Source organism: Notechis scutatus, chromosome 16, assembly GCF_049901735.1.
Source record: "Notechis scutatus isolate UNSWTSFEM ecotype Mainland chromosome 16, rNotScu1.2, whole genome shotgun sequence".
NCBI lineage: Eukaryota > Metazoa > Chordata > Lepidosauria > Squamata > Elapidae > Notechis > Notechis scutatus.
The window spans coordinates 1,486,526-1,510,016 of NC_142024.1; the positions used below are offsets into that span (position 1 = coordinate 1,486,526).

General features: G+C 48.7%; 1 protein-coding gene across 1 annotated transcript in view; it reads right to left on the bottom strand.

Moving 5' to 3' along the window:
* VPS13D (vacuolar protein sorting 13 homolog D) overlaps positions 1-23,491 on the bottom strand; it is a 75,520-nt gene that overhangs the window by 27,115 nt on the left and 24,914 nt on the right. Inside the window, 32 exon segments of the mRNA XM_087944629.1 lie at positions 474-623; positions 735-842; positions 1,538-1,717; positions 1,907-2,015; positions 2,291-2,378; positions 2,381-2,453; positions 3,133-3,241; positions 3,864-4,099; positions 5,098-5,221; positions 5,349-5,524; positions 5,687-5,817; positions 6,391-6,533; positions 6,738-6,864; positions 7,744-7,935; positions 8,645-8,892; positions 9,630-9,840; positions 10,642-10,792; positions 11,512-11,559; positions 11,680-11,815; positions 12,809-12,961; positions 13,657-13,762; positions 15,408-15,482; positions 16,034-16,156; positions 16,821-16,961; positions 17,309-17,398; positions 17,720-17,926; positions 18,374-18,448; positions 19,199-19,400; positions 20,047-20,202; positions 21,725-21,858; positions 22,238-22,506; positions 23,293-23,491. Coding sequence (XP_087800755.1) covers positions 474-623; positions 735-842; positions 1,538-1,717; positions 1,907-2,015; positions 2,291-2,378; positions 2,381-2,453; positions 3,133-3,241; positions 3,864-4,099; positions 5,098-5,221; positions 5,349-5,524; positions 5,687-5,817; positions 6,391-6,533; positions 6,738-6,864; positions 7,744-7,935; positions 8,645-8,892; positions 9,630-9,840; positions 10,642-10,792; positions 11,512-11,559; positions 11,680-11,815; positions 12,809-12,961; positions 13,657-13,762; positions 15,408-15,482; positions 16,034-16,156; positions 16,821-16,961; positions 17,309-17,398; positions 17,720-17,926; positions 18,374-18,448; positions 19,199-19,400; positions 20,047-20,202; positions 21,725-21,858; positions 22,238-22,506; positions 23,293-23,491 — 4,670 coding nt within the window.

The window sequence follows — 23,491 nt, forward strand, 5'->3', positions numbered from 1 at the left end:
CTATCTCTCTCTCTCTCTATCTATCTACCTTCCTACCTACCTATCTATCTATCTTATCTCTTTCTCTTTCTCTATTTATCTATTCTAGCAATCTATACTATCTTTCTGTCTCTCCCTCTCTATCTATCTATTCTATCTCTCTCTCTTTCTTTCTTTCTATCTATTCTACCTCTCTTTCTCTAGCTATCTATTCCAGGGGTCTTCAGATTTGTCATCATTAAGACTTATGGACTTCCAACTCCCAGAATTCCTCCTCCAGGCATGTTAGCTCAGGAATTCTGGGAGTTGAAGCCCCACAAGTCTTAAAGGGGCCAAGTTTGGAGACCCTTGGATTAGACATACGTAGCTCCCTAAACGGTTCGTTGCATGGCTTAGCCTCCTGCCCCCTAATCCCCCCTCTTGTCCTTCTCTGCACCCCATCCTTGAACTGGTCCTCAGGTGAGCACAGTGAGGCCACCTGTCCTCTCACTTACCTGCACATCCTGAATGCTCAGTTCCAGCACCTGACTGGCCGACAGCTGGGTGAAGTGGACAGTGATGCCCATGAAACTCGCAAAGATCAGTTCCTCGGGGGCCTTGTTAACCAAAGACAAGCCGATCCCTCCTTCCAATTTCAGCTGGACCTGCGAAAGGGCGACACACACACACACACAGAAGAGGTGTTGTTGTTGTCGTTGTTCTTTGGGAAGGAATGGCAACCTCCAGGCCAGAGCCGTTTTCTGCCAAACACTCACTTCCAACTCTTGTTCCAGGTCTGGGTTTTTCAATTTCCACAGGTCCTGGTCCAACTCCTCCCCTTCGTACGAGAGACGTTCATTCCGGCGCTGGTTGAAATCGGTGATCTAATATACGGGAGGCACAGACAGGATGCTTTTTCGGGCGGCAATTCTAGGAAATGCACAATTGTCGAGGGTTGTCTGTACACAGCATGGGTCTTGTGGGTTTCAAGCTATGGGATGACAAGAGAATCTCTCTCTCTCTTTTTCTTTCCCCCCTCTCTTTCTCTCTCTCTTTTTCTCTTCTCCCCTCTTTCCCTCCCTCTTCTCACTCTCTCTTTCTCTCCCTCTCTCTCTCCTCTCTTTCCCTTCCCCCCTTTCCCTCTCTCCTCTCATTCTCTCTCCTCTCTTTCCTCCTCTCTTTCTCTCTCTCTCTCCCCTTCTCTCTCCTCTTTCTCCTCTCTTTCTCTTTTCCCCTCTTTCTTTCTCTCTCCTCTCTTTCTCCTCTCTCTCTCTCTCTCATGCTCTTTCCTCCTCCTCTCTTTCTCTCCCCCCTCATTCTTTCTCTCATTCTCTCTCTCATTCTCTCTCTCTCTCTCTCTTTCTCTCTCTCTCTCATGCTCTTTCCTCCTCCTCTCTTTCTCTCCCCCCCTCATTCTTTCTCTCATTCTTTCTTTCTCTCTCTGGATCTTGGGAGGTGATTTTGTACTTAAAAATATTGAGGACAAACAAGCACTTGGAGGTGGGGGATTTATTACTCTGTTTTAGAGGCTGAGATCAAATTAAAAATAATAAAAATAAATAAAAGCACAGGCCGTTACCTGGAGCACTCTGGTCGGGCCATCCGGAATAACCTGGACCGCCAGGGCTCCAGAACCAGGCCGCATCTTCTGGTTGATGAACTGTTGCTCTGATGGGACCGGACTCAACTGTTCAAGGGAGGTGTCAGGTCCGAGAACTACCTCTGCCCCATCACGAAGCCCGGCCCTGCCTCCTTTGGCCTTAAGGAGAAGACAAGGTGACCAGAGGAAGAAGAAGACAAACCGGAAACCCACGCAACACCCCTTAAACAGATACAGATCGACGGAGTTGGAAGGGACCTTGTAGGTCATCTAGTCCAACCCCCGCCCCCACCCCCACCCCGCCCAAGCAGGAGACCCTACCCCGCTTCCGACAGACCCCCTGCCTACCTGCACCGCCAATCCATGCATGCCGCACAGCAGTTTCCCATCCCGGAAGCTCCAGGTTTGAGTGGTGCTCCTCCGCCGGTCTGGTTTCCTCAGCATCAGGGGCTCGTATCTAGGGCAGCAGGAACAATGGTCAGAACAGAGGTGGAAGGGGCTGCAGAGGTCTTCTAGTCTAGCCCCCTGCGGAAGCCGGAGATTCTAGACCATTTCAATGGGTTAGTCAATCCATCCATCAATCAATCAGAACAGAGCCGGAAGGGACCTGGGAGGTCTTCTAATCACTTAGCAACTGCCTCGCTTAGCAACGGAAAATTCAGGCCCAGCTACCTGTACGGGACGCTCCAACCGAGCGTCTGAGATGGAGAGAAAACCACGAGCTTCGCCCACCTGTTGTCCGTCACAGCGGCCAACCCAGCGATGTCCAGAATCATGGAAGACTCGGCCGAGCGAGGCGGGGAAGGTTTATTCGGGGGACGGGGACGGCCGAGCCTTCGTGGCACAGCATGCCGGCCCCTGTCATTCTCCACAGCTGAGAGCGTTTCCCAGGTTCCTGTGAAGGGGGGGGGAAAGTGGGAGGGGGAGGCTGAATGAAACCGAGAGGCTGCAGCTCAGTTTCACCCTCTTCGAGGCAGAGCCTCTTCCCCCACACCCCCACTTTCTTCCCAGGGCTTCCAAGCAGCATCGTTTGGAAGGAAAAACCAGGAGAATCTCTGCAGCTCAGGGTTGAAGAGTCCTTGGGGGCTCCCTGACCATGGTGGTTTGCTTGCAGACGTTTCCATGACCCAACTAGGGAACATCATCAGGGCTAGAAGGGAGGGAGGTTTGAAGAGAGGAGGAGGAGGAGGAGGAGGAGGAGGAGGAGGAGGAGGAGGAAGAAGTGGCTTGTGGGGTCCTTGGTGCACTCTGAATTTGGTTGTTTGCTTGCAGATGTTTCTTGACCCAACTAGGGAACCTCATCAGGGCTAAGAGGAAGGAGGAGGAGGAGGAGGTGAAAAAGTACTTGTGTGGTCCTTGATGCTTTCTGAGTTTGGCTGTTTTCTTGCAGACGTTTCATGACCCAACTAGGGGAACATCATCAGGGACAGCGCATGTGGGAGTACACAGTACAGATAGGAGGCAGTGACCAACTTACCAATTCTCGCTGACCGCATAATCATGCTGGCGAGCAGGTAATACAGGCTGTCCTAGTGAAAGAGCTTCTCCTGGTTCAACCAGGTGAAGTTTCCTACCTTTTTCTTTAGGATGACTCTCTGCGTCTTGGGAGAAACATCCAGAACCAGCTCCGCGCAGTCCAGATCCTTGTGGGTAGCAACAGGTCTTCCGGTCTCTTCCTGGACCCTAGAATTTCGAAGGAAATTGAGGAGGAAGGGTAAGAAGCGAATCACAAAGTCCAGAGGAAAATCACCGATTTTAGCTTGATTGAAAACCGGAGTGGAAAAAGCTAGGCTGGCTTGGACATCGAGAATTATTGCTGGAATTGGGGATCGTTGAATGAAAAGGAGGCGTAGGGGCGACGTGAATAGCAGCCTTCCAATATCTGAGGGGCTGCCCCAGTCAAGCTATTCTCCAAAGCACCGCAAAGCAGGACAACGAACAATGGATGGAAACTCATCAAGGAGAGGAGTGAGAATCCTTCCCTTCCCCACCATCCAGTCAAGAGCTGAAGAAGCTTCTTGGATGAGGAGCAAAATGTCTTTTGAAAAACCAGAAAGTCCAGTTGCCTCTTGGAAAAAAAAAAAAAAGGACTTTTGGGATAATCAAGGAGGGAAGAAACCTGGAATGAAGGAGAAATTCCCCGCGAGTGAGAACAATTCATTGGTGGAGCAGAACAGCGGGTGCTTTTAAGCAGAGGCTGGACGACTCTGACTTTGTGCCTAAGCAAAAAAAAATTCACTGTGACCGCAGCGGTTAGTTGGAGGAGTTTTACTAACGGATGGAACCTTTTTTTACGTGTTTTTACCCCGAAAAGGTGTACGTGGCCGCGATGTAGATGAAGTTTTCGTAATACAGCTGCTTGCTTTCTTGGAAGTCGTTCATGCAGCAGGTGACTTCGGACGAGCCGGCTCCTTTGACGGTCAGAGTGACGTAAGGCGGGAGGGTGGGCTCGTCCCAGGCGTAGTCCAAAGTGGTGGAGGGCTTCACTTCGGTGCTGAGACGCGGCTCGGCCACCCCGTGCTGGGCGAACACGACTGGGACCTGGGAGGAAAGGTGGAGAGAACAGCAACGGAGCTTCGCCATCAGGGCCCTAGATGATAGACTGGAACGCTCGGCCCTATCTAACAAAATGAAATTCAACGTGGAGAAAAGTAAAGTCCTACACTTAGGCAAGAAAAACCCAAAGGACACAGGTAGACTGGGTGAAACCAGGCTCAACAGCAGGAACTGGGAGAGGGACCTTGGAGTCTCAGTGGACAACCAGCTAAATAGGAGCCAGCCGTGTGCAGCAGCAGCCGAAAAAGCTAATGTCATCCTTAAATTGCATTAACAGAGGGATACAATCCAGATCGAGGGAGGTGCTCATGCCGCCCTATAAAGCCTTAGTAAGGCCACACCGAGAGTACTGCATCCAGTTTTGGTCACCACACTAGAAAAAAGATCTTTAGAAAAAGGGCAGAGAAGAGCAACCAGGATGATGAGGGGATTGGAGGCTAAATAACATTCGATGAACCGTTGCAGGAACAGGGCCTGGCTAGTCTTGGGAAGAGAAGGACCAGGGGAGACAGGAGAGCAGCCCTCCAATATTTGAGAGGCTGCCACAGAGAGGAGGAAGGGGTCGACCTGTTTTCCAAAGCACCTGAAGGCCAGACAAGGAATAACAGATGGAAACTGACCAAAAAGAGATTCAACGTGGAAATAAGGAGAAATTCTCTGACAGTGAGGACAATCGATCAACAGAACAGAAGTTGCCTTCAGAAGTTGTGGGAAGTTTTCAAGAAGAGACTGGACTACCATCTGTCAGAAATGGTGTAGGGTCTCCTGCTTGGGTGTGGGGGGGTTGGACTAGATGACCTACAAGGTCCCTTCCAACTCTTAACCTGTAAGTAAGGATTGAAGGACCGCAGACTAAAACATACAAAGAATGGTCCTTCAATAATTTTGTTAATCTATCCATCTCTGTGCATTGATATATCTTATTAATACCGAAGCTGTTCATTTTCAGAAGCCCAACCCAGTGTAATTTTTTTTTTTTTAACCTTAGAAAAGTTGTCGATGCGGTACGGAGGCGGGAATTTGTCGGTGTCGCTGAACGAGACGCAGTAGGTGGCTCTCTTCAAGGTGATCTCGACCTGAAGGAAGCAGCACTTCCCGAGGGTGTCCCTGGGGAGTTTTCAAAGGCAAATGGTGTAAATATTGTTGTGCATTTTGCAACCTGGCAAATTTGCAAACCTGGCAGGGCACACACACACACACACACAGACACACACACACACACAGAGTTTCCTACCTCATGTTGATGTGGAAGGAATTGTTCTTGTTGACTTCAAAGCCTCCAGACCAAATGCAGTTGGGGACGTCCATCAGCCGGACGCACAGCAACTGGTCGTAGTCGTTGCGTGGCCAGTGGAAGACCACGCTGGAACCGGGGAGGGTGGAGAGGTAGCCCTCCGGATTGGATGTCCCCTAGCGGGGAGGGGAAGGAAAAAGTCACAGGCAGCTCAACTCAACCATCCAGGAATAGGGAATGCTGGGAGCTGAAGTCCACCCGTCTTTCAAACGGCCGAGCTTGAGAAATCCGGAGGGGTTATAGGAGGAGCAAAGGGCGAGGTTGTTTTCTTTTCTTACCTGTCCTCTGGCGAATGCCCTCTGTGCGAAGGCGAGGGTGTGCGAGGATTTATTGTCCAGCAGGTAGCGAGGGGCGAACGTCACCATGCAAGTATCCATGTAGCGACCTCGGCCCTTCTTAATGTCGATGCCTGGTTAAAACACATAGCTGGTCAGGACAGGAGGGCCAGAGTTCGGGCATCTAGCACAATTAACTTTTGTTTACTGGAGGGGAGGGTGGTCTTTGAGGCACTCTGAGCTTGGTGGTTTTCTTGCAGACCTTTTGTGACCCAACTAGGCCACGTTATCAGTGCTAGAAGAGAGTGGTTCCTAGCACAAGACATCCCCTAGTTGGACCATGAAACGTTTGCAAGAAAATCACAAAAGCTCAGAGAGCACCAAGGACCCCATAGTCCTCCTCCTCCTCCTCCTCTCTGCAAAGCCCCTTCCCTTCTAGCACTGATGTTGTTACCTAGTTTGGTAATAAAACCAAGGAAACTACCAAGGACCTCTCATTTCAGCCCTGAGCTATAAATAGTCTCCTTTATTGGTCTGTATGTTGCTCCCCTTACCCCAAAGGCTCTGAGTGGCTAACTATAAAAAACATAAAAAGAAACTTTTTAAAAAAAAAATCACGAGCCTCCACCCCGAAAAGAATAATTAGATATATTAAAAAAACAACCCAATTGAGTTGCAAGAAGGAAACACAGAGAGAAAGACCCTACCGATATTATAAATAAGGCCCGGTCGGTTTCCTTGCTGGATCACTTTAAGGGCTCGGACGCCGCTCCCTCCGTCCAAGGAGAAGGCCTGGCACCAGCCGGGCATCCCTTCGGGGTGGATACCTCTGCCAACTCTCATGGTACAACTGCATTAAAAAAAGAAAAGAAAAGAAAAGAAAATCAGAACAAATTAAGTTCTCAACTCTCAGGTATTACGACGCGACCTGTGAATTTTCTAGCAGGTAACCTCGTTCCCTTCATCTTGCAGAGGATCGAGTCGTAACAACAGAAGAGACACACCCACACACCCACACACACCCCGACACACACAGAGTCGCAAAGAAGCTCACAGGTTTGGCTGCTCTTTGTCGGCGTAGCAGAAGAGGAGGGGGCTCAGGCTGCGGGCCAACTCGTGTTCTTCAAACTGGCCGGCCGCGTCGGTCTTTGCGTTTTCTTGCCGGAAGATTAAGGGCAACCCTTCGGATGCAAGTAAGAGATAATATTCAAACAGCTGGAATTGGGGATGGATAGTTTCATGAGGAGGAGGAGCAGGGGGAGTGACACGATAGCGCTGTTTCAATATTGGAGGGGCTGCCCCAAAGAAGAGGAGGGTGTGTGTGTGTGTGTGTTCCACTTATTTTCCAAAGCACCAGAAAGGCAGGACAAGAAGCGACGGATGGGAATTCATCAAGGAGAGAAGCAATCTGGAATTAAGGGGGAATTTGGTGACAGTTTAATCAGGGGAACAACTTGGCTCCAGAAGTTGTGAAATTTAAAAAGAAATTAAAACAAGTGCATGTTTGAAATGGTGTAGTAAGGCTTCCTGCCTGAGCAGGGGGCTGGACTAGAAGATCTCCAAGGTCCCTTCCAACTCTGTTATTCTGTGCCCATGCTCTTTCCTGCAGTAAAAGCCACACAGGCCAAGAAGCGTTTCTTAAGATACTACAGACGATTCAGGATTTTGGGTTAAAACTATTTTGGTTTTAGATTTTCCAGAAGTTGTGGGAGCTTCATCCCTGGAGGTTTTCAAGAAGAGACTGGACTGCCATCTGTCAAAAATGGTGTAGGGTCTGCTTGGGCAGGGGGGGGGTTGGACTAGATGACCTATAAGGTCCCTTCCAACTCTGTTCATCTGTAAAAATCTGTAAATACTTCCCCCTCCCCACCTGTCCTCCTCGTTCTGCTCCAAGAGAAGAGAAAATGCAACGTAATCCTGGCAGGATCATGTTTCCACATCCAGCCATTTCTCCAGTTCCACAAAATTAAGAATTTTTTTGGGGTGTGTGTGTGGTTTTTTTCCCCTCCCCCTCGAAGTTGAAAAATGGAAGGGACTTGGGAGGTTTGAGCCGAATTCACCTGTTTTGTTGATGAGCCAGTAAGGAGCCGAGATGAATATCTTCAAGGAGCCTTTGGCTTGGCACACAATCCGGATAGTGAGGTTCAAGAGACGCCTGTTGTTGTCGTACAGCCTCATCCGCACCACGTAATTTTGTGTTCCTGGCGGGATCAGAAGCTCCTTGCAGTGGGTGAAGTTTTCGAGGGAGATCCCTGGCATCGAGGCAGAAGGAAGTTAAGGGTACCGAAATAAATAAAGAACAGTTCCGGATTGTAGTGCAGGCAGGCCTAGACTTCCAACATTGCATTTAGGGACACTTCAAAAGACACCAAAAAGGTTTGCAAAATCATTTTATGACACACTGTATGACCGTTGCAACTTACGACCGTGATGGGCAGAGTCCATTATGGCCGCAGGTCAAGGGACTAGCTGTAGATGTAACTCATTTTAAAATTAGATTTTAAAAAATGATTAAGGCAAAATTAGACTCACTTCTAAAAGGCAAAATAAGATTCTTGAAAAAAAATGATTAAGGCAAAATTAGACTCACTTCTAAAAGGCAAAATAAGATTCTTGAAATAAAGGATTCTTAAAGCAAAATTAGATTTAAAAAAAAACTGATTAAGACAAAATTAGACTCATTTCTAAATGACAAAATTAGACTCACTTCTAAAAGGAAAAATAAGATTCTTGAAATAAAGGATTCTAAAGGCAAAATTAGATTTTTAAAAAATTATTAAAACAAAATTAGACTCACTTCTAAAGGCAAAATTAGATTTTTTTAAAAAAAAGATTCTTAAGGCAAATTAAAGATTTTGGGAGACCACTGACCAATCGATTTGCAGACAGACATCATCGGCAGCTAGCCGGATTGGAACCGCGACCCGGAGGGATTTTGCAAAAGGGGTGCTTTGCCCTTACCGAGTTCGATGTTCTGCGAGGTGTCGGCAGTGTGCAGGACGGCTTCCTTCCTGGGTTTCAGGGTCCCGTTGATCGGGGCGCCCTTGACGTAGAACTCTAGCTCACAAGGGAGCAAGTTACCCAGCACCACGGTGGGCAGGAGATAAATGGTGTGTCCCGGCTGGCGGAAAATCTGTTTGGCGCTGTCCGAGAAGATGCTGGAAGGCATGTAGTCTGGATAATTCTCTTTCTTGATAGCCACACAAAACCTACAAGGGGGGAGACAACGGGGGAGCGTTTAAAGTGTGTGTGTGTGTGTGTGTGTGTGTCTGTGAAATCCCTGCCTTTTTGGAGGCTCTTACGAACTCTCCATGTCCTAGAGTGACGACCGTGAGGGAGCCCGAAACAGCACGAAACCAACTCCTGGTCCCAATAAAACCCCTTTTATTTAGTGTACAGGGAATTTCTCTTCAGCAAAGTCCTGGCCAACGGTCTTTCAAGAGAGTTCACAACTACAGACCTTTTATCGGGCTTGGAGAGTTGCCGGGCCGATATCTTTCAGACACCGAGCTGTAGCAGATAATGCTTGGCAAGAATTCAGGAACAGAATGAATTAATTGTCTCCTGCAAAACCCCACTCCCCTTTTGCCATTCGCTGTCCACCTGTGGCTTTACTCCCGAGTCGACCCTTGTTCCTCAGCTGTTTCCTTCTTCTGGCAGCTCTGTGCATGTGCACACTGGGAACAGGCTCCAGCTGTTCTTCTTCCCCACTGATCTCCAGCTGATAACTGTCGGACGGCCCTGGCCCCATCTCCGCCTCCGATGCAGAGCCCACGACAGAGCCTTCCCTAGACTCCAGGACTGGCCCATGCTCCTCCCCAACCTCCTCACTGTCCAAATCTGCCATTCTGCTGGCCGCTGGCGGGCCACGACCTCACCTGAAGAATCGACTCACCGGGAGAATTGGCTCAATTAAAGAATCGCCTCACCTGAACAGTCGACTCACCTGAAGAACCGGCTGTGGTCCAGCTCCATGGAGTGACACTCCCTCTTGCTGCTGCTGACCTCCAAAGTCTTCTGGACGTTCGTCCAGTGGATGGGAGATTTGCAGAAAAAGACGCCGGTGCCTTTCGGCCTGGCCTGGAGACGCCAGGAAGTCAGGTGCAAGGGGATGGCAAAAGAGTCTCCTGGCATCACCGCGGGGAGCAGGACAGGTTCTGCAGGCAGGTAGGAAAGAGCACATATTATTTCTGAGGGCTCCACTGAGCTGGCTGGGTTGGTTTCTTTTTTTTCTTCTTTTTCTTCCCAACGTTTCATTACCCGACGTGATTAGATATCTGTAATAGCAGCTTGGTTTGCGGGTGATTCTCAATTTCATCCTTAACCCAGGGGTCTTCCCCCCTCCCCTCTGGCTAAATGACTGGCCACATGTATCTCTTGGCCCCCTCCTCATTTTAGGAAGTCATCACATAAAAGATCCAGTTTTGGTCACCCCCTTACAATAAAAAAGGGACTGAGATTTTGGAAAAAGGACAGAGAAGAGCAACTAAGATGCTGGAAGATTTAAACAACAGTTGCAGGAACTGGGTTTGCCCAGTCTAGAAAAAAGAAGGATTAAGGGGGGGGGGGATATTATAGCAGTCTTCCAGTATCTCAGGGGCTGCCCCAAAGAAGAAGAGGGAGTCAAGCTATTCTCCAAAGCCCCTGAAGGCAGGACAAGAAGCAATGGATGAAAACTCATCCAAGGAGAGAAGCAAACCTAGAATTAAAGAAAAATTTTCCGACAGTGAGGACAATTAACCAGTGGAACAGCTTGCCAACCAGAGGTTGTGGTTGCTCCATCACGGGAGGTTTTCAAGAAGAGACCGGACAGCCATTTGTCTGGAATGATATAAGGTCTCCTGCTTGAGCAAGGGGTTGGACTAGAGGACCTCCAGGGTCTCTTCTAGCTCCGTTCTAATTGAAAACAAAAACAAAAACCAGCTGTTTTGTGGCTTCTGAAACTCTGAAGCACTTACTGTCCGGTGCTGAAGGACTGTCCAGCCTCAGCTCCATCGGCATTTCAAGTTTGTTTTTCACAATCAGAGCTGAACGAACTGTGATCACCTTCCTGGCGCTGCCCTCCATGGTCACAGCGAACACCACTCGAACTGGAGGCAGTGAAGAAAACTGTAAAAATATACAGATATATATATATGTATGTATTTAAAGAAAGATGGAGATGGAATCGACTTACGGACAGGGTGGGGCACGAACGCACGCAAATTCTGCAGCCGCTTGCACAGACTTTTACATCACAATGGTTTCCCTTAGTAAGATGCCCATTATTTTTTTTAAATGAGGGGGAAATGTTTGTGCCTGAAGGTGAATTAAATACCGCGGTGTCTCTAACGAGGGGAAGAGTTTTGCATTGCGTATCCAGCAAGAGGGAATGTTGTGTCGGGTGGGATGGTTTCATAAACCTCAATTCTCTCCCTCTTTCGCTCAATGCTGACTGAAACAGGTTTGGAATATAGATTTTTAAAAAAACAACCCAAAACCAGTTCCACGACTGATTTTGTCTTGCTCTATGGATGCCCAAGGGACGCTCAGCTATGCTGGCTGGAGAATTCTGGGAGTTGAAGTCCACAAGTCTTCAAGTTTGGAGACCGCTGGCTTGGAATCAGGTTAAGGGTCGCTGGAATCCAAGGGAAGTTGGACTTATAGTTTGCTTGCGGCTACGTAAGGATTCTCGGACAATCCCTCTTTTGATCCCGCCCTCCGGTTCTGCCACTCTTTCTCCTATGTCTGGTCTGTGAAAGGCATGGTGGTTTAAACAAACCACAAGCTTGAACACAAGCAGGGCTCAATGAGAAACGGAAGGATGGAGGAAAGGAAATCCAACTTACATAAACCTGTGGATGGATGATGTTGGTTCTACTAATGGGGCTGCCGACCTACATGAAGAGCAAGAAAAAGAAAGTTGAATGCATGTGTGTGTGTGTTTATTGTTAAACATAAACTGCTCTTTTTTTTTTTTCCCTGAAAAGAATAAAAGAATCCGAGCCTGAACTTACAGTGGAGGAAGAATTGCTTTTATCTGGAGCTGCATACCGGAAAAATATCCCCACTTTGTCAACGGACACAGGGTTGACGGCCTCCCAGCCGATCACTCTCACCTGCAGCTGGTGAATTCTCAGGTCATGGGTATGCCTGGAGGGGTATTTTTTAAAATAAAAATAAAAATAAATCAATTTATGTGGAGACCGACGGAACGACGTTTAGGAGAGAGACAGGCCCAAATTTACATCCCAAATGAGGAACAAATAATGATAATAATACTAATCCTTACATCTTTTCCACATTACAACCCCGAATCAAATGTTTAACCAAGTACAAAATGTTGTAATAAAGTGAGATTTAATAAGAATACAGGTGGTCCTTGACTTACAACGGTTCGTATAGTGACTATTTGAAGTTACGACGGCACTGAAAGAAACGAGTTATGACCATTTTTCACGCTTATGACCATAGGGTCACGTGATTGCAACTCGGACACTCAGCAACTGGCTCATAATTATTTATGATGGTTGCAGCATCCCGGGTCACCCAACGTCCACGGGGAAGCCAGATTCACTTAACGACCGTGTTATAAGTGCAGGGACTCACTTAGCAAATGTGGTGAGGAAAATGTGGTGAGGAAAGTCGTAAAATGGGGGCAAAATTCACTTTACAAATTTCTCACTTGGCAACCTAGCATTCTTTAAAAATAACATCTAGTTTTGCTTTAATAATCATTTTAAAAAAAAATCTAGTTCTGTCTTAAGAATCTTTTTTTTTTCAATCTAGTTTTGTCTTAAGAATCTTTTTTTCAATCTAGTTTTGCCTTAAGAATCACTTCTTTTAAAAAAAAATAACCAATCTTGGGCTCAACTGGAGTCGTAAATTCAAGGATTACCTGTGTAAGGATTAGCATTTATAGAATATGCACAAGGTGTGGTATTATTACTGCTGTTGGTTTAGGAGATTATCTATTATACACAGATGCAGAAAGAGGCTACCGATATGAGAAGAATCTAAGAGGATAAATGATAGATATAAAATTCCTCCTTCGGTGTTAAACTAACCCTGGCAATCTAACAGACTGTTCAGAAAACGGTGAGAAAGACGATGGCTTTTCCCACCCCCCCTTCTCCCCTATCTCACCTGTGCCTCAGTTTCCCCTTGGCTTCAAAGGCGAAAGGGATCTCTTCCCCCGCGAGGACTTCCCGCCACTCGCTGACTTTATGGGCTTCGTCCAGAAACGTCTCCTTTTCCTCGGGCAGGACCGGAGGGCTCCCGCTGTGCAGGAGGGCCGCGCTGGAAAGCAAGAACCGGGATCTTGACTTCGAGTCCTGCCTTCGCTAGGGAAGCCAGCTTTGGGGGTGGGATGGGTGGACTTTGGGGCCAGTTTACTCTCCTTGATCTCTAGTCCACTTCACAGGGTTGTTGTGATGGCGGGGGGGAGAAAACAGGAGGGAGGGAGGGAAAGTGTGTTGGATACGCTGGCTGTCTTGAGTGATTTGTAAGATGAATACGGGAAGTCCTTGACTTACAACCGTTCGCTTAGTGGCCATTTAGAAGTTGGGGAAAAAAGTGACCGAGAGGGCCGCCGTTTTTCACACTTGCGACCATTGTTAGCAAGCCCCTGGGCCACGGGATCAAAATTCAGACACTTGGGCACCGATTCGTATTTAGATGACGGTCACAGCGTCTAGCGAGTCTCTTTTGCGACCTTCCGACAAGTGAAGTCCATGGGGAAGGCTGGATTCGCTTAACGACCGGGGCGGCTAATGTATCGACTGCAGGGATTCCCTTCACGACAGTGGCCAGAAAGCAAGAACCAGGATAAATCTGGGCAAAGCTGACTTCACGCTTGTCTCCCCTGGACGACAGAAAATACTCGGGGCTCCGTTGTGGTTGTAAGTTGAGGATTGCCTGTGCGGTCCGAGAAACCTCGGGCGCCATCAAGTGGCCGGCCGGAAGTCCCTTCCCCCCCCTCCCTGCTTCCTTACCGAGTTGGGGTGGTGGTCATCGTGGCAAACCAGAGGGTGCAACCGGTGTGATTCCGCAGGGCGAAAGGCACAAAGGGCTGCCTCCTCTTCGGGGCCTTCATTTCAGCTGCGAAAGAAAGGAAGGAAAGAAAAGGAAGAATGAACGAGTGAATGAGGCAGGGAAGTGCAGAGCTGGGCCTCACTTACGAGGCTCAGCCTCTTTTAACCGGGTCAGGAATGTCTTCCCCGTTGGGGGGCGGGGGTGGTGGTTTCTCCTTCCCTTTTTGGAACAAGCAGGCACCTTCCCAAGTCTCAATGCCTGGGGCGAGTGCCCCCACTCTCATTTGAAAATTCCTCCCCCAGATAATTTGAAAGGAGGGAAGGAAAAAGGGAGGGGAAGGAAAGGAGGAAGAGGGAAGGAAAGAGGAAGAGAGAAGGGAAAAGGAAAGAGAGAATGGAAGGGAAAGGAAAGGAAAGGAAAGGAAAGGAAAGGAAAGGAAAGGAAAGGAAAGGAAAGGAAAGGAAAGGAAAGGAAAGGAAAGGAAAGGAGGAAGAGGAAGACGAAGAGGAAAAGGAAAGGGAGAAGAGCATAAAACACAAACCAAACCCAGCATGTGAAACCCAGGACCTATATCTGGGCCAAGCTTCCTGAAATAGCTAATCTGATCAAGAAATATTTTTTGTGAAGAAAAAAAAAATCTGGTGCATTTTACTAGGAAAACATTGACACCAATTAAGTTTTCAGGTTAGTATTTTTGACTTCAACTCCCAGAATTCCTCAGAATAACAGAGTTGGAAGGGACCTCGAAGGTCTTCTAGTCCAACCCTCTGCTCAGGCAGGAGACCCTAGACCATTTCAGTCAATCAGAATAAAGCTGGAAGGGACCACGAAGGTCTTCTAGTCCAACCCCTTGCTCAGGCAACCATTTCAGACAGATGGCTGCCCAGTCTCTTCTAAAAAAACCTCCAATGATGAAGCAACCACGACAAGTCGTCCCACTGGTTCATTTTGTTCTGACTGTTATCAATCAATCAATCAATCAATCAATTTTTTTTAAACCAATTGTTCTCTTCATGCTGGCTGAGGAATTTTGGGAGTGGAAGGTTCCATAAAGTCTCAAAAATTGCCACTGAATCTGAATCAAGAATGGGAATGTATATATATATATATGTAGGTCTAGGTGTGTTCGGGTCTTTTCCCGTGTAAGATTAAGAGTATCTGGGCGACATTTCGGCGAGATCCCAATCGCCATCCTCAGACTGGTGCTTTCGGCTTCGTGCCAGTGCAAGCAGTGTGTGATCGGAGCTGCCGTCTCTCTATAAATACTGGTGGTGGGGGCTGGTGTGCTGGGCTGCTGCCTCTTGATTGGTTGATGGTGTTGATGTTGGTATAATGGGCTGTGTGATGGCCTTGTGAGTTTTGTTGTGGAGATATCCTGGATCTTGTGCTGTAATCTCCTGTACCCGTGAAAATCTACAAACACACACACACACACACACACACACACACACATATGTTTTCTTAAGTTTTCACGGGTATTTATATGTATGGTATTCAGCTTTGTTCGGGTATATTCCCATGTCATTATAGTTGTGCTTTTGAAGTTGTAGCAACGTTTCGGCAGAATCTCATCTGCCATCATCAGGCTTCTTGTATTGTGTTCGTTTATATATATATATGTACATATAAAATTAAAACATCTGTGGGGAAACAAAGCGTCAGAAAAGCAAGGAAAAAGAGGAAAGCATCTGGAGTTTTGGGGATACGGTACCTCTAGCGTACATCTGGTGTTCTAGGTTAGTCAGACTGGCTGTGCTCCTAGTTCTAAGGGAGGCAAGAGGGACGCCTGGCAGACAGGAAAGACAACGTTAGCGAGAAAAAAGGGGAGGGGGAAAAAAAGGCAGGTCAGAAGGCAAGACGGCGGCCAGCCCAACGATCACAAGTGGGTGGTGGGTGGGAATAGGTTCCTTCGGACAGCTTTCCCCAGGCTGGGTCCACTTGGGACTACAATTCCCAGCTTTGAAAACGCGTGCGACTCCCGACTGGGGCTTGTAGTCCTACGGATCCGAGTTGGGGAACCAAACCCGGGTGAAGAGGTGAGACCAAAAAAAGGGGGGAGGGGAAAAATAAAAAGGCCGCTCAGAAAGGCGCCTCGTCCTTCAGGCATCCCGGGCAGTTCCCCAAGATACAACCGTGTGTTTAGTGACGGCGGCATTGAGAAAAGGCCCTCGGGACTCTTAGGGAGGGATTGGCCGGGGAGGGGAGGGAGCGGCGTTTGTAGAATGGGGTGGGTAGGTGGGGGGGGGTCTGAAGCATCTGACAGAATGCTTTGCAGTCTGGTTAAGGGGCCCATATCCGTGCTGCAGGCATCAAGGCTGTGGGGGTGGGGGTCCACACCTTGCCTGAAGGAAGGCGGGTCCACTGAGGAGCCCACCCAGTCCTCGGATTCCACGTCCGTCGTTTCTTTCTCCTGACTGCAGTAATCGGCCATCCAGGACTGCTTGGTGCTGGCATATTGCTCTGGGGAAGGAGACAGAGAGCCATGAATGGAGGGAGGGAGGGAGGGAAGGGGGGAGGAGGGAGGAGGGAGGGAGGAAGGAAAGGAAGGAAGAGAGGAAGGAAAGGGAGGAGGGAAGGAAGGGAAGGAAGAAAGAGAGGGAGGAGGGAGGGAAGGAGGGAGGGAAGAAAGGGAGGGAAGGAAGAAAAGGAAGGGAGAGAAGGAGGGATGAAAAGGAAGGAAAGGGAGGGAGGAAAGGAAGGAAAGAGGGAAAAGAGGAAGGGAGGGAGGGAGGAAAGGAAGGAGGGAGGGCAGAAAGGGAGGGAGGGAGGAAAGGAAGGGGGAAGGAAGGAGGGAGGGAAGAAAGGAGAAAGGGAAGGAGGAAGGAAGGAAAGGAGGAGGAGGAGGAAGCAAGGAGGTAAGAAAGGGAGGAAGAGGGGGAGAGAAAAGCAAGGAAGGAGGGAAGGAAGGAAGAAGGAAAGGCAGGGAGAGAGGAAAGGAAGAAAAAAAGGAAAGGAGGGAGGGAAGGAAAGGAAGATGGGAAGAAAGGGAAAAAGGAAGGAGGAGAAGAAGGAGGGAGGGAAGGAAGGAAGGAGGGAGGCCTCCTTCCACACAGCCGGGACAGCAGCTTTACGCCATTCTTCCACCTGCGACAGGACAGGAGGCTCCCTGGCCACAACCACCTACCGATTAACCTGGATGTGATGTTGACATCCAGACGGTGCTTCGCCTTGACTTCCACCTTCAGCCGAGACGGGTGGAGGCGGCTGGCCGGCTGCCGTTGCCAAAAGACGGAGCAAGGCCAAGGCTCAACGAAGGGCTCCCAGCCTTGGAGGAAAAAGAGAAAGAAAGAGAGGCCCTCAGGGCGCTACGGAGAGCCTAGGGCTAAGGAACCGGGCGACGGGGAGTTCTAGTCCCGCCTTCCGACATGCCTTTGGGCCAGCCACCTTCCCCTCGGCCCTAGGAAAGGAGGCAATGGCGTTCTGGTTGCCAAGCGAGGCAGTGGCTAAGTGGACTTTCTAGCCCCCCGTTGTTAAGTGGATCTTTGCCGTTGTTAAGGTTAGTCACGGGTTGCTAAGAAGTGGCCTCAGGGCCGTTTTGAACTCCAAACGGTCAAATAAACATGAATGGCTGTAAGTCGAGGACCGGCTTTTTCGCTAGCGGCCGAGGCTTACCAGAGAGTTCTCGGTTGTAATAGTCTCCGGAGAGCGTGAAGTGAGCGTAGCCTTCTGGGCTGGCCCTCAAATGCTGGAGGAAATTCAAACCTGTAGGGAAAGGAGGGTTCGTCAGTGCTGAAAGTTCGAATCTCTAGGAAAGAATAAAATGGAAAGTAAAAAAGGTCAAGGTGACTCCAGTGAACAAAGATTCCTCACTACCTGAGTGGTCGAAAGTCCCTCTTCTAGGCTGAAAAATAAGTTTTTGAGCTTTCCTTAAATATCCATTAATCAGGGCAGGTTTTTAAGAAGAGACCGGACAGCCCTTTGTCTGGAATGGTATCGGGTTGTTTTTTTCCTGCCTGAGTAGGTGGGGTTGGGCTAGAAGACCTCCAGGGTCCCTTCCGAGCCTAGCATTTCACAAACACTTACGGGAAAAGGTCAGCTCCGCCAAAGGAACGTCACAGTCCATGCAATCGTCAATGAAACAAATGCAGATGCTTTCGGCTTTGACTTCCACCCCGGAGACCAGCCGAAGAGCCCTGGAGCTCTGCGGGTCCGTGCTGCAAGACTCGAACCCGGAGCGTTTCAGAGGCTCGGCGTTCTTGAAGAGCCAGCTGGCGGCTTTCTTCAGCTGACCTGACCGATAAAGTGATAAAGGAGGCCGAAAGACAGTTTAGTGGGGCTTGTTCTAAAAAACCAGGGGGGTCCTCGACTTACGACTGCAAAGGGAGCCCCCCCCCAAAATGTCTCTTCATTAAGTGAGAGATTGGTTACGAGCGTTTATAAGTGTGAAACGCGGCCCCGCAAGTCCCTTTTTTCCCCCCAGTGTCATTGTAACTTTGAATGGTCACTAAATGGAACAGTTTCAAATTCAAGGACTCCCAAAACAAGCACAACCTCACTTGTGGTCGTTAAGTTGAGGACTGTGTCTAGTCGTTAAGTAGAAACCAGCAAAGAAAGGCTGCAAGAATTATCATTCAGGTTAACAAACCATCGTTTCAACTATTTATTCTGGTTGGCAACGATTGTGCGGGGTTTTTGTTTTCTGCTTTGGTTCTAACCACTTCTACACAAATAACACACCTTGGCAATCCAGCAGAGCCTTCCGACAGTCATCCAGGCTGAATCCCAGTTCCTGCAGGCGGGCCAGCTGCACTTCTGGAAGGAAAACATAGGTCACAAATTCGAGGTTTTGATTCCGTTCACTGCGATTTTGCTTTCCAGGTAGTTTCTACTTAAAAAAAAAATAATGGAGAACTCTGCCAATTCTTTGTCCTCGACTTACGATGATGATGGAGCCCGAAAGACGAAGGAGGGGAAAGAGAAGGAGGAGAAAAGGAGAAGGAGGAGAAGGAGAGAAGGAGAGAGGAAGAGGAGGAAGGAGGAGAAAGAGAAAGGAGGAGAAAGAGAAGGAGAAAGAGGAGGAGAAAGAGAAGGAGGAGGAGGAGAAAGAGAAGAAGAAAAGAAGGAGGAGAAGGAGGGAGGAGGAGGAAGGAGGAGGAGAGAAAGAAGAGAAGAAGGAGGAGAAAGAGGAGGAGGAAGATGAGGAAGAGAGGAGAGAGGAGGAGGAGGAGGAAGATGAAAGATGAAGAAGGAGAAGAAGAGGAGGAGAGGAAAAGAAAAGAGAAGAAGAGGAAGAGGAAAGAGGAGGAGGAGGAGGAGGTTCACTTAACCGCCGATTCACGTACGGCTGTGGTAAGAGAAAGTCGTAAAAGGGGACAAAACTAATTTCTCGCTGTCTGGCTTAGCCACAGTGATTTTGGGCTCAGCTGCCGTCGTAAGTCGAGTGACCACACTCCAACGAACAACGTTAACGGTCTGAAATTTGGGCTCCGACCGAGCAGCACGGAGCGGGGGACGCGAGGCCAGAGAAGGGAGGGAGCCTCCGTTTGAAACCGGCATTCCTACCAAGGACCGGATCCAGGGTCCGTTTCGCTGCCTCCGTCCGTTCGGGGGTCGCTCCCGGATTCTCGCTGAGGCCAGAGGAGCCGGGAGGGGCCGGAGGGCTGGGCAACACCCCGCTGGTCTGCTTGGAGATGGACTTGGCGATGGCCAGGAAGAGCTGGATGTCGTTGTAAGAGAGGCGGATGGCGAGGGTTTGCAGCTGGATCTGGGATGGGGGGAAAGCAGCTGTGAGAGGGGGAAAAGACCCCCCTCCCCAAATTGGATGCGAAAAGGGATATTCCACACGGCTGGGGAAAGCCTGGAGTTTTGACATAAGGGCACTTCCAATCAATCAGTGAGCTGGGAGGGACCTCGGAGGTCTTCTAGTCCCACCCCTGGCTGAGGTAGGAAACCCTCGACCATTCCAGACAAATGGCTGTCCAATCTCTTCTTAAAAGCCTCCCGTGATGGAGCAACCCACAACTTCTGGTGGCAAGCTGTTCCACTGGTTAATTGTCCTCCCTGTTAGGAAATTCCTCCTTAATTCCAGGTTGTTTCTTTCCTCGGTTAGTTTCCATCCCTTATTTCTTGTCCTTTGGAGAATAAGTGGACCCCTCCCTCTTCTTTGGGGCAGCCCCTCAAATACTGGAAGGCTGCTATCGTGTCCCCCCTTAATCCTTCTTTTCTCTACACCTGGCCAAGCCCAAATTCTGCCACCATTCTTCCTATGTTTTTGTCTCCAGGCCTTTAATCATCCTAGTAATTTGCTCTTCTCTGCACTTTTCCCAAACTCTCAACCTCTTTTTCCTAATTTCTCTTTTCACTTATTTCCAAGGCGGGAACACTTTCGGGGTGGGTGGGGAGAACCTTACCTCCAGAAGGGGAGGGAAGTCTCCCCCGTTGAAAGCATCCAAGAGACCCGATCCGTTTGGGTAGGAAGAATTCCCCACCAGCTCAACCTGGATGAAGGCCGGATCCAGGATGGAGAGGGCCGTTTCCTGCTCGTTGCCCAGCCGGCAGGAGAAGACCTGGAAGGGCAGAATTCGACCTGTAGACCCCCTTGGGAGGCTCCCTTACCTGAAGCGGGACTGGAAGGAGGGAGAGGCAACCCGGATTTTTCCCAATCGCAGTGACTTCAACCCGTGTGGACTCCAACTCCCAGCATCCCCCAGCCGGCGTGGGGAATGCTGGGAGTTGAAGTCCAACACCTGTTTGTCACCTGTTGAAGGCGGCGAGATTGACAAACGATGCCTTTTAAGCTTGGGTTATTTGGCAAAAAATTCTGCCTTTTGGGGTTTTTTCCCCCCTAAGAAACTCAACTCTGAAATTCATCCTTAGTGTCGAACATGCCTTATTTTTAAGATATATGTTCCTCGACTTACAATCAGTTAAGTTTAGTGACCGCTCAAAGCCACAACAGCATGGGTAAAGGCCGCTTTTTCCCACATTTAACGACCGTCCCAAAATCTCCTCCTGGTCACGCAATCAAAATTGGGATTTTTAAATCTAAAAAATAACTTTCTACAGCTCTCCATCTTCTTTGACAGTACTAAAAATCTTGTTTATATTCATACATTTTCATACCTTTCTAATTAAACGCATACATATATATTTATATCTTGTTCTGATCTATACATTTCATATTCCTACTATCTACCCATTGATACCAGTTATCCAAAACTGAATAATATTCTGAGTCTTCCTTATTATTTAATTCTACAGTGAGTTTGTCCATTTCTGCACAATCAAATTTTTTTGGGGGGGGATCATTAAAACAATCTGTCAGTATAGTGGCCAATTTACAAGATTGTGCGAGTGCAATTCTCGCCGCTGTGGTAATGCGCAAAATCAAATATTTTATCATTTTAGGATACTTTCCCAAAAGAAACAATTCCGGCTTCAATTCTATTCGGCAGCGTGTGATTTCATTTAACCATTTTTTTGTATTTTGATCCCGTATTTTTTAATTTCCGGGCAAAGCCACCATACATGGAAAAAGGTACCTTGCGCCTGTTTACGTTTCCAGCAAATAGGGTTTAAATTTGGATACATTTTTGCGAGTCTATATATATATATATATATATATATATATATATATATATATATATATATATATATATATGTATATTTTTTATATATATATATATATATGGGTTTTACATTCTGTAAGCCGCCTCGAGTCGCCGTGGGCGAATAGGCGGCCATATAAATTCAATAAATAAATAAAAATAAAAATTTGGGACGGTCTCAGAGCCTCTTTTGTGACCTTCTGATGAGTTATGTCAACGGGGAAGAAAGCCGCCTCACAACTAACTTAACAACTGCAAGGATTCACTGAACCCCTGGGGCAAGGAAGGTCTTAAAAGGGGGCCAAACTCACTGAACCAACTTCTCCCTTAGCAACCTAAATCTGGGGCTCAGTTGTGGCCATAAGCCAAGGACTTCACGTCCTGAAAAGGACGAGCCTCCGTCAGGGACTCAGGACGCCGTCGGTCGTAGTGAAGAAACTGCCCCTCCCCCCACCGGGCGGCAACCTAATAGTGTTCTCACCTCGATGCCCGACAGGCTCCCGGAGAAAGGATGGTCGACCACTTTGGGCTTGTAGGTCAGGACAGTCGTCCCCTTCAGAATGACGGCATTCGTGTCTGAGCAGGTCATGTCTTCGACCACCACGAATTCCGTATCTGCAGGAGGGGAATCGAAGGGTTGGAGGTGGCAGGGTGGAGGAACTGGGAAGAGGAGGAGCCCCCCCGCCAATAGATCTTGAATAGAAGAGGATAGAGCCGGAAGGGACCTTGGAGGTCTTCTAGTCCAGCCCCCTGCTCAAGCAGGAGACCCTGGACCATTTCAACCAACCAACCAACCAACCAACCAACCAACCAACCAACCAACCGACTCAAATAGGTCGCTTTGCAAATAATTAGCTGGGGGTTCACAGACCAAGCCAAATCCAGGGGATAATTTGCCCCAGGTGTGGCCTTGGGCATCTTCGCTGAGCTTCGTTTTGTTCAACCAGCCACGATTAAGCCAACCAGGTTTCCCCGGCGGGAACCCCTCCCTTACCGGTCACGTTGACCTTGACCTCCAGCTGTTTCTCCGTGGAGATCTGGAGCGAAGAACGCTTGGTGACTATTCCGCACTTGATGGCTTTGGGGACGACGGCCGCCGTTTCGCCCCCCAGGCTGCGCTGGCGGGCAGGAGGCGGCGGGGAGGGCTTCTTGGGATCGCTGGGGGTTTGGAGGAAGTCGTGGACCAGCACCAGCCAATCAAAGATCAGGAAGACACGGAGGTTGTTCAGGACCACCGTGAAGGAAGAGGAGTCCTTGGTCGACCTGGAAGGAAGGAAAGGAAGCGGCTGGTTAGCGCAAACGGTAATGAGGCAGCTTCCTTCTTTCCCTCTCTTTTCCTTTCCTTCCTTCTTTTCCTTCTCCCTTTCTTCCTTCCTTTCCTTTGTTCTTCTCCTTCTTCTTTCATATCCTCCTGTCCCTTTCCTTTCATTCTATCTTCCTTCCTCCTTTCTCCTCTCCACTTTTTCTTCCTTCCCATTCCTTCTCTTTCTTCTTCCCTCCTGTCCCTTTCTCCTTCATTCCTATCCTTCCTTCCATCCTTCCCTTTTCTTCCTCCTCTCCTCCCTTTCCTTTCCTTCCTATTCCTTCTCTTTCCTTCCTTCCTTCCTCCTCCTTCCTTCCTCTTCTCTCCCTCTCTTCCCCTTCATTAAGATGGTTTACTTTTCACTGAACTATAAGTCCACTCGAAACTTTTCCAGCTGAGATGTCAAATGTCTATTATATTTTAGCAGATTTCTGATACACTATTTCTAGGTGGTAAGAACAGAGTTGGAAGGGACCTCGGAGGTCTACTAGTCCAACCCCCTTGCTCAAGCAGGCCGAGGCAAATAGTTGTCCAGTCTCTTCTTAAACACCTCCAGTATTGGAGCATCCACAACCTCTGGTGGTCAGCTGTTCCACTGGTTCATGGTTCTAACGTTTAACTAATCGTTCGGAAGAGGCTGGTTATCAGGGCTGCTTTAGCTTGGATGGAGGGTCCCTTCCGACTCTCGGCTCGTGGGCTCCCCCGGGGCCTTCTGGGAAAAAAGGGGACCGGAGGCTTCCTTTCACCTGTAATGCAACTCAATCTGGATGGCCCCTTGAGAATGGCTGTTCTTCCAAGGCTGGAAAATGCAGCTGAAGACGTTGGGCGTTCCCGCGGAGGCCCTCTGCCCTCCGTACCGCGTGTCGAACGCCATCATGGAATGGGAGACCAGGTTGATGGATCGCGTTTGATTGGAGAAACTCTCAAAGAGCAGCTTTGATTTTT